Source organism: Heloderma suspectum, chromosome 2 (assembly GCF_057233095.1).
Source record: "Heloderma suspectum isolate Gila_16-S chromosome 2, 16-S_ref, whole genome shotgun sequence".
NCBI lineage: Eukaryota > Metazoa > Chordata > Lepidosauria > Squamata > Helodermatidae > Heloderma > Heloderma suspectum.
The window spans coordinates 163,992,160-164,002,327 of record NC_139459.1 but is presented as its reverse complement, the minus strand read 5'-3'; the positions used below and the strand labels follow the sequence as shown (position 1 = coordinate 164,002,327).

The 10,168-nt window shown below is 47.9% G+C and overlaps 1 protein-coding gene across 1 annotated transcript; it reads right to left on the bottom strand.

The window, feature by feature from the left end:
• Nucleotides 1-3,709: 3,709 nt before the first annotated feature.
• On the bottom strand, nt 3,710-9,848 carry SWSAP1 (SWIM-type zinc finger 7 associated protein 1). Its single transcript, XM_084835672.1, has 2 exons — nt 9,610-9,848; nt 3,710-4,822 (listed from the first exon to the last, which is right to left on the bottom strand). Exons 1-2 carry the CDS (start codon nt 9,826-9,828, stop codon nt 4,277-4,279), a joined length of 765 nt encoding a protein of 254 aa, XP_084691798.1. The 5' UTR covers nt 9,829-9,848; the 3' UTR covers nt 3,710-4,276.
• Nucleotides 9,849-10,168: the final 320 nt, after the last annotated feature.

Below are 10,168 nucleotides of genomic sequence, written 5' to 3'. Positions count from 1 at the left end.
TCCTGTGCAGAGCTTCAGCCAAGCTGGGAAGAGGAGCCTTGCTCAGGACTCATGGTGGTGACAGGGAGGTTTGGGTGGAGGGAGGAAATAGGGCACTTGTTTCTTTTTCCACCCTCTGAAAACTTCCCATTGTGTTATAAAGCACTAACAACACAGTCCTATACATATCTACTCAGAAATAAGAACCACTGTGTTCAGTGGGACTTTTCCCCTTAGTAAGCATGTATATGATGCCAGCCTAAAAGATGTGGGTTCAGGCCAGGGTTATGAGCCCCAAACCAGAGCACTTTATTATTATTCAGCAGGGAAAGAAAGTTTCTGGAGACTGGGGGAAAAAAAGGACTGCCCCTTTCCCTTCCCCCCTCCTGTATAGCATGGGAAGGATTTTAACCTTATGGTTACCCCTTGACCCTAATTCCCCCTTCAGGATGCTGTAAGCTATCAGGAGCTCAAAAAGGCCAATTCCCTCACCCCAACATTTTCCTTCTCCCTCTCCCCAACTGTTACCTTCAATCGCCCCATAGCAAAACTGACCTCACATTTCTGCTGTCCTGAAAGCCAATGAAAATGGATCCTTGCTGAGCCATTCTGGATTTGTTTTAAGTCTTACTTTTAATTTATTTCTGCATACCTGGAGAGTCCTGGTGAGTATGAAGAAAGCAGTAGCTTATTTTCGGGTGGCCGTAGCTCCTTTCTGCTTCTGAACTGATAGGCACTGGACAACCTGAGTTTGGTATTGGAGGGAATCTTACATCAAACAAAGGTCCTTCTGTGACTACTAGACATGCCATCCAAAAGGAAAATGAAAGATGCCAAAACTCAAACCTCCCCTCCCCCAAACTGCAGAGGTGCAAGAGCTGCTGGTGGTTACTCATAATTGAAAGATGTTCCCCACACGTTCAGAAGTATTCAGCCTTGTTCCACATGTAACAAACACTGGAAAGACGTTACACAATAATTAAGCCCTGATTCAGATTAAACTCTGTACACAACTAGCAACAGTACAAAACCTCCAAAAATGAGAAGGCCGTGCAAGCTTCTTCATGTCACCCATAGGAGTGGGGTTCTCAAAACTGCCCCTCCTCCTTGGGATCATGAATATGCTTTGTAAAAAGCATGCTAGGAGACGAGAGAGCAAACAGGTTTAGATCCGGCTACCTCTTCAAGGAAGCCAGCTTCTGGCTAGCACTCAAAATACGTTATGCCCAACCCCACGCCCTTGGAACAGACCCCACGAGCACAACCCCCAGCCCCCAGCCCGGCCTTGCGATAATGCTTATCAGCATGCCAACAAGCACCTCTGCAGCTGTTATCAGGTACGCAGCTTGCGGAAAGCGGCAGGAGCCCAACCAGGCGCCTGCTGATGTTGGCCGAGATCCAGGACATGAGCGGTGGAACAGAACCTTTGGAGGCCCTTCTGTTCAGGGAGGGATGTTCTCCCTCTTTTGCAAAGCACTTTGAGGCTTCATCATACTGGCCCACAGCAGCTGCTCTTGGTCTGTTTGTGCTGCCACCTGGAAAGGATGTCCAAAATTGCAGCTTATGTCCAACTGTGGACATGTCAAAGCACTGCCTTAGAATGAAGCTTCCGCAGCCACCTGATTCAGAAGCGGGCCTTTGATAAAGGAAATGGCTTGGCTCCTCCCAAGTTCCCTTGCAGAAGCAGAAGGCAGGCCTAGTTGGGCATGGAGAGGGCCCTTGGCTATCCCCTCCCTTGGCTGCAGTCCCCATGCCAGCACATTGCACATGACTTCAGAGGGCCATGACTTCTTAAATGGCTTCCTGGGACAGCACAGGACTGCAGCTGGCAGAGCCGGAGGGAAACTGCACCCGCTCCCCTTCATGTGCAAGTGTATCCAAGCCAATCATGAGTATGATGGGGAACAAAACCGTTTGGGCTGAGTATGATGGGGAACAAAGCCACAGCACTCAGCAGAAATTGCAGCACTTGGAATGCCCTCCCAACACATCAAGACAGAGCTGGCATTTGGGACTACAGGAGCAGCTCCATATATATGGAATTGTTTACAGACCAAATAAACATAAGGGACAGAAAGGGAAAGGCAACTTCTCGGTGTTAAAAACACAGAGAGAACTCACTGTTCAGTATTGGGCCTCGAATACTGAAGGGGAAACACCAGTTTGCCTATCAATTAAGCTCCTAGCTTCCAGGTTGGGGGAAATAAGGGGTGCCACATTTGATGGATGGATGGATATTTGTTCTTGATCTGCCCTGTCATCCTAGGTTACTGAGATGGTTGAACTGGGATTTGAATTCAGATCTTGCAAGCCAAAGCCCAACACTCTGTGAGCTGGAGCACATAGTGAGCTTGACAACGCTCCATGAATCACGGTTGTATCAGAATCAAGGAGCCAAGACTGCCAAGTTCACTTTACACCCAGGGTGAATAGGCAAGTTCTCAAGTTTTCTGGGGAGTCAAGATAACTCCACAAAATCAGGAGTCTTAAAACAATAATGTTTCAGCAAACATTCCTTAAAATAGGGGTGGGTAGAAGGTAGATTGGAATCCACTGGTAGATCTCTGGGTGATTTGTGGACATCAGCAAGGGGCTCTGACTCCCAATGGCTGAACAACAGTGACAACAAAAAGCCTTTTTTTCCTTCCTAAATCAGGCTGCTGAAATCAAGAAAGTTTGGTGGAAAACATGTATGAAAGGATCTGCGTGCAAGCTCATATTGGTCCTGAAAACAAATTCCTGGGCTAAGCACGTGTTCAGAGGCACCTTGTTCCACAATTTGATGCCCGCCTTCCTAAGCCAATATCTGGCACCTGGCTCTGGCTGGTGGACTTTGGGGTTGCAGTGGAAAACAACGCAGACCACACAAGCCTTAAAACATATATTCAGCTAGCTAGACTTGTCTGAATCAGCTAAAAAGAAGATCCCCCAAACTCTTGCTGTGAACAGTTGCAGCCACAGTGGGGTAATTATTTTTTTAAACCTAGAATGATGTGACAATTGCCTACACACACACACACTCCAAAATAGACTGACATTGTGGTGTCAGTGGTTAGTGTGCTAGACTGGGAGCCGGGAGAACTGGGTTCTAGTCCCCACTCAGCCATTGAAACTCACTGGGTGACTTTGGGCCAGTCACAGACTCTCAGTCCAACCTACCTCACAGGGTTGTTGTGAGGATAAAATGGAGAGGAGGAGGATTATTTACGCCGCCTTGGATTCCTTACAGAGGAAAAAAGGCGGGATATAAATGTAATAAATAAATAAATTGAGATTGTCCAGACTCCTTAAGGGCAGGGTACGTGAGCAGTGTACAAAAATTAAATCCCTTTCATTACCGCTCATGCCAAGGGGTATTTACAAGATACATTTACAAGAACAAATAACACCAGAGAAGCTACAACAGCAATTGCTCACCCAGTGGTGAACTGGATGAGTACATTGGGCCGCAATGCCCTCGCTCAACTCCCATTTGTTTCAATAAGGCTTCTGTGGGGGACCATCCTATTGGATTGTGCCCTACGTTAAAGTATAGGGTAGGTTTTGAGCCAGTCCTTTCCCCCTGCACCTAGTTTGTACTGAGAGCACCAGAAATTTTGGACTTATCTGGAAAGCAAATGCAACCAAAGACACAAACTTGTAAAACCCCAATGCCCCTTTGGGCCACTGGGGTCTCAGCACTGGTAATCATGACGACAGTGTTTGGGAAGGAAACTCAAGAATAGTTGAGCAGTGGGCAGAGTATTCTCTTTTTATTCTGTGACAATAACACAGTGAAAGGGGTCAGCCAGGCACATGCCCCCCCCAGTCCAGCAACTGTCCACACCTCCCTTGAGAGGCCCATCTCATGTGCCGAAAACCATTTCTCCCAAATCATGCAAGTAGCTTTTTAAAAAGTTGACATTAAAAACCACAGGTGAGGGACTTATTATCTTAATGTCCACTTCTCCAAGCCTTTAGGTCACTCCCTGAAGCAATGTTTCTTTCCAGGCCTCTCTCGGCAACTAGCATAGCCGGAAAGGTGCGTTCCACATCTGCAGTTGGAGGTACAATCAGTCTCCAGGGTAAGCAACACGGCTACGAACGCCAAAGAGGCTCTGCATTCTGGAACTAGGATTTTCAAGGAAAGCCTAATCAAACTGAAAACCAACCCAAACTGTGGAAGAAAGAAGGAATACAAGAAGGCAGGTGGTGATAACACTTTTCACATTGTAAAGGAGGGAATGTTTGCTGCAGGTCAAACAGCTGTCCAGAAGTATTCAATACAAAAATGATCCAGCTAAGGATCACTAGGGGTCTAAGATTGGGGGCCAGGCACAATGGTGTGGGCATCTCCCCCGACATTCCCTGACGTTACTCCACTGTCATTTTCACACCGGAGTGGAAGTGGAGAAATCCTCATGCCACCTTGTGAATCAAATCTCACCAGCCATTCTCGACCTTCAGCCCTCAGCTGGGAGAGACGTGCTCTAATCAGCTTGGTGATACCCTGACTCTCCGAGCTGGTGCTCTCCCCTGCATCTGGATGCAGCCACAACTGGGATGGGAAGTAGCGCTCAATCGCCAAGAGATGCTCTGCTTCTTCCCCAGCTTCTCCAGAGAACCTCATGGAGACAATGAGCTGGCAGCCTGCAGAGCCCTGAAGCTTCTGGTTGAAATGATTCGCTGTGTCCAGCAGCAAGGCCACCAGCTGAGCTGCCATACCTGGGCCAGAACAACCGGCCAAGTATTCCTCCAAGCCATCCAGCACTACCAGGGAGGGGCTGCTGGACAGGGTTTGGTGCAGGGAAGCCACCAGCTGAAGCAGCTCCCGGAAGGATGCTGGGTACAAGAAGTGGATTCTCTAGGGAGGGAAGAAGAAAGAGCATTCATGAACTGTGGCAGTAGACATGAATAAGCCACACTGTGGTCAGGATGGCCCATCACATGCAGAAGTGTCCCATAAATCATGGCAGATATTGGAGGGCTGATAACTCCCCACCACACCTTATCACACAGTGATTGCCAAGGAGAGTTCATACTTCACATTTATGAGATGATAAACTGATCATAGCCAACATTTAACTACCTTGATGTATGGAATATTAAGGATAATTCTCACCACCCAACAAAATGGGAAGCAAACTGTGTGAGGTTACAACCTAACCATGTTTTTTTGCAGTCACAAACTGGTATCAAAATCTGCCCACCCCCACTCCAAATAGGTGGCGTGTCCTGCAGTATGTAATTATACCCATAGGTGTAATATGTCCCAATAGGATCTCATAAATATCCTGTATACCATCCATTCATATTTTCCACTAGAAATCACCACTGCAAAGGAGAACTGAAAATGCTGGCCCAGGAAACCATTATTTTGGTAACTGAACATTTTGTGGCCCAGAAGTCAATCTGTTTAAACCCTTAAAACATCTGTCTGAAATACACACACATTTGAAACTATTTTCAGCTCCAGAATCAGAGGTAGAAGGTGGTATAGATAACCTCTCCCAATGCCAGAGAAGGAATTAATTTCATTCATGGAAATGTTATCAGTAATCCTTGGGCTTCAGTGAACCACAGCTCAGCCCTGGAAAATACACAAGGCAAAAATGGTGAAAGGAAAGGGTGCTTGCGAGCATCTGCACAGAATTTTCTCCTGAACACTACTCAGAGCCTGTTTCAATATAACCAGGATTTGGGGATTTCCAGGCAGTTCTGACCACTGGCCTCTTCCTCCTCGAAAATGAATTGCACAGGCAGCCCCACGCACCCACCAGTCTTGCCTACTTAGAACCAGCCCCATCAATTCTCTTGGCAGGAGCTACTGCCAGGGCCAGCCCAACTAACAGTTTCAAAAGTCTATGGCTCCTAAGGTGCCAAAATTGCAGGGCAGCCTGCTTTGGAAATGTAAATAAGGGGGTGGGGAGGAGTAACCAGAGGCAAAAGTGCTTATCAAGCTGAACAGAAAATAACCTGGCTCCTTTTGAGGCTCCTGGTGACCAGACAATTAAACTAAAAAGCCCCTAAAGCAGCCTTTCCCAATCTGGTGGCTTCCAGATGTTTTGGACAACTCCCAGGATTCTTGACCACTGGCCATGCTGGCTGGCACCGATAGGAGTTGAAGTCCAAAACATCAGGCCAGCACGGGGCTGCCCTAAAATTCTTCTCAGAGCCGGAGATCCAATAGCCAAGGGCCAGAGCCATAGGCACAGTTGTATCAAGAAGAAAGTTGTGGAGCGTCCAATGTTTGGAAAAGAGTCCCCCAGTCAACCCTGGCTTATTTCGTGTGCTCTGGTTTTGCTACTCAGCACATCTTAAGACCCCCTTCATGGATCACTGCCTTGTTGTGGCGAAGGGGCTTGCGTAACTCAGTGAAGCCATAAGCTATGCCGTGCAGGGCCACCCAAGATGGACAGGTCATGGTGGAGAGTTCTGACAAAATGTGGTCCACTGGAGAAGGAAATGGCAATCCACTCCAGTATTCTTGCCAAGAAAACCCCATGGAACGTATCACAAGGCTAAAAGAGATGACGCTGGAAGATGAGCCCCTCAGGTCGGAAGGTGTCCAATATACTACTGGGGAAGAGCAGAGGCAATTTCCAAGTAGCGCCAGAAAGAGTGAAGCGGCTGGGCCAAAGCCGAAAGGACACTCAGCCGTGGATGTGGCTGGTGGTGAAAAGAAAGTCCGATGCTGTAAAGAACAATATTGTTTAGGAACCTGAAATGTAAGATCAATAAATCAAGGTAAACTGGAGGTGGTCAAACATGAGATGGCAAGATTGAACATCGACATCTTGGGAATCAGTGAACTAAAATGGACAGGTATGGGAGAATTTAATTCAGGTGACCATCATATCTACTACTGTGGGCAAGAATCCCTTAGACGAAATGGAGAAGCACTCATAGTCAACAAAAGGGTGGGAAAAGCAGTACTGGGGTACAATCTCAAAAATGATAGAATGATCTCAGTATGAATCCAAGGCAAACCATTCAACATCATAGTAATTCAAGTCTATGCCCCAACCACTGAGGCCGAAGAAGCTGAGGTTGATCAGTTCTATGAAGACCTACAACACCTTCTAGAACTAACACCAAAAAAAGATGTCCTCTTCATCATAGGGGATTGGAATGCTAAAGTAGGAAGTCAAGAAATCACCGGGATAACAGGCAAGCATGGCCTTGGTGTACAAAATGAAGCAGGACAAAGGCTAATAGAGTTTTGCCAAGAGAACATGCTGATCATAGCAAACACTCTTTTCCAACAGCACAAGAGGCGACTCTACACATGGACATCACCAGATGGTCAATATCGAAATCAGATTGATTATGTCCTTTGCAGCCAAAGATGGAGAAGCTCTATACAGTCAGTAAAAACAAGACCTGGAGCTGACTGTGGCTCCGATCATGAGCTTCTTATTGCAAAATTTCGGCTGAAATTGAAGAACATAGGGAAAACCACTAAGCCATTCAGGTATGACCTAAATCATATCCCTTATGAATATACAGTGGAGGTGAGGAATAGATTTCAGGGATTAGACCTGATAGACAGAGTGCCTGAGGAACTATGGACAGAGGTCCGTAACATTGTTCAGGAGGCAGCAACTCAATCCATCCCAAAGAAAAGGAAATGCAAGAAAGCAAAGTGGCTGTCTGATGAGGCTTTACAAGTAGCTGAGGAAAGAAGGGAAGCGAAAAGCAAGGGAGAAAGGGGAAGATATATCCAACTGAATGCAGAGTTCCAGGGAATAGCAAGGAGAGACAAGAAGGCCTTCTTAAATGAACAATGCAAAGAAATCGAGGAAAAGAACAGAATGGGAAAGACTAGAGATCTTTTCAAGAAAATCGGAGATCTCAAGGGAACGTTTTGTGCAAAGACAGGCATGATAAAGGACAAAGAAGGCAGGGACCTAACAGAAGCAGATGAGATTAGGAAAAGGTGGAAAGAATACACAGAAGAACTATACAGGAAAGATCCTAATGTCCCTGATAGCCATGATAGTGTGGTCACTGAACTTGAGCCGGACATCCTACAGAGTGAAATCAAGTGGGCCTTAGCAAGCATTACTAACAACAAAGCTAGCCAAGATGACAATATTCCAGCTAAGCTACTTAAAATCCTAAAAGATGATGCTGTTAAAGTGCTGCACTCAATATGCCAACAAATTTGGAACACTCAACAGTGGCCACAAGACTGGAAAAGGTCAGTTTACATTCCAATTCCAAAGAAGGGCAACGCCAAAGAGTGTTCAAACTACCGCACAATTGTGCTCATTGCACATGCCAGCAAGGTGATGCTCAAAATCCTACAAGCTAGGCTTCAGCAGCATGTGAACCGAGAACTACAGGAAGTACAAGCTGGGTTTCGAAGAGGCAGAGGAACTAGAGATCAAATCGCCAACATTCGCTGGATCATGGAGAAAGCAAGAGAATTCCAGAAAAACATCTACTTCTGCTTCACTGACTATGCTAAAGCCTTTGATTGTGTGGATCACAACAAACTGTGGCAAATTCTTAAAGAGATGGGAGTACCAGACCACCTTACCTGTCTCCTGAAAAACCTGTACGAGGGACAAGAAGCAACAGTAAGAACCGGACATGGAACAACCGATTGGTTCAAAATTGGGAAAGGAGTACGACTAGGCTGTATATTGTTGCCCTGCTTATTTAATTTATATGCAGAGTACATCATGAGAAACGCTGGGTTGGATGAATCACAGGTCAGAATTAAGATTGCCGGGAGAATTATCAACAACCTCAGATACGCAGATGATACCACCCTAATGGCAGAAAACGAAGAGGATCTAAAAACCCTGTTGTTGAGGGTGAAAGTGGAGAGTGCAAAAGCTGGTTTGAAAGTCAATATTAAAAGAACTAAGATCATGGCATCTGGCCCCATCACTTCCTGGCATATAGAAGGGGAAGAAATGGAAGCAGTGACAGATTTTACTTTCTTGGGCTCCAAGATCACCGCAGATGGTGACTGTAACCGTGAAATTAAGACGCTTGCTCCTTGGGAAGAAAACTATGGCAAACCTAGACAGCACAGTAAGAAGCAGAGACATCACCTTGCCGACAAAGGTTCGTATAATCAAAGCTATGGTTTTCCCAGTAGCAACGTATGGCTGTGAGAGCTGGACTATAAGTAAGGCTGAGCGCGGAAGAATGGATGCGTTCGAACTGTGGTGCTGGAAAAGACTCTTATGACTCCCCTGGACTGCACGGAGGTCAAATCAGTCAATCCTAAAGGAAATCAACCCTGAGTGCTCATTGGAAGGACAGATACTGAAGCTGAAGCTCCAATATTTTGGCCACCTAATGCGAAGAGAAAACTCCCTGGAAAAGACCCTGATGCTGGGAAAGACTGAAGGCAAAAGGAGAAGGGGGCGGCAGAGGATGAGATGGCTAGATAGCATCACCGATGCAATGAAAATGAACTTGAGCACGCTCCGGGAGAGAGCGCAGGACAGGAAGGCCTGGCGTGCTATGGTCCATGGGGTCACAAAGAGTCGGACACGACTTAACAACAACATCTTAAGACACACCGGGGCAACGTTTTGATTTGCACAGGGCAGCAAAAAACCCCGGGCCGGCCCCTTCCACGTGCATGATGGGGGCTGCCATGGCCATGCCCGCCGCACACGTCCGCACCTGGATCGCCCCGGCTCCAGCTACGACGACGCCCGGCAGGCGCTCCAGAGGCCGCGGCGCCAGGAACAGCACGCGGGCCGGGGAGGAGGCGGCGGCGAGCAGCGCCGCGCGGAACGACAGCGCCGAACGGCCCGAACCCGCAGGCCCCAGCAGCAGCAGCGGCCTAAGACCCGGCGGGCCGGCGCCCAAAAGCACCGCCTCCAGCGCCGCCGCCGACATGGCCAGAACCGGCAATCCGCGGGAGGACTGCGCCGCGCGGCCACCAATCAAGCCCCGGAGCTGCCGCGCGGCAGCAAATCGGTAACGTTGCCCTTCTCGGAAGGCTCGTAAATGAGGAAGCAAGGGCCTTTGGCTGAGCCAATGAGGAGCTGCAGCTGCAGACTGGCGGCCAATCGGCAGCGCAGCCACGTGTTCGTTTTCCGGACTCTTATTAAATGCGGGAGAAAAGGCCGGTCCTGACGTGGGCGGTGCGCTTGTGCATGTTTCCCTGCAACCGTGCCTTCCAAAGGGGGGTAGGCGGGAGGCGAGATCGCCCGGGGGGGCGGCACGGTCGCAGTTT

Bases quoted from the DNA above. Each gene is read 5' to 3' on its own strand.
- SWSAP1 (XM_084835672.1), bottom strand. From the start codon at position 9,828: ATGTCGGCGGCGGCGCTGGAGGCGGTGCTTTTGGGCGCCGGCCCGCCG. The intron at 4,823-9,609 runs GTGCGGACGTGT...TTCCCTCCCTAG, and splicing joins CTGGAGCCGGGGCGATCCAG to AGAATCCACTTCTTGTACCC.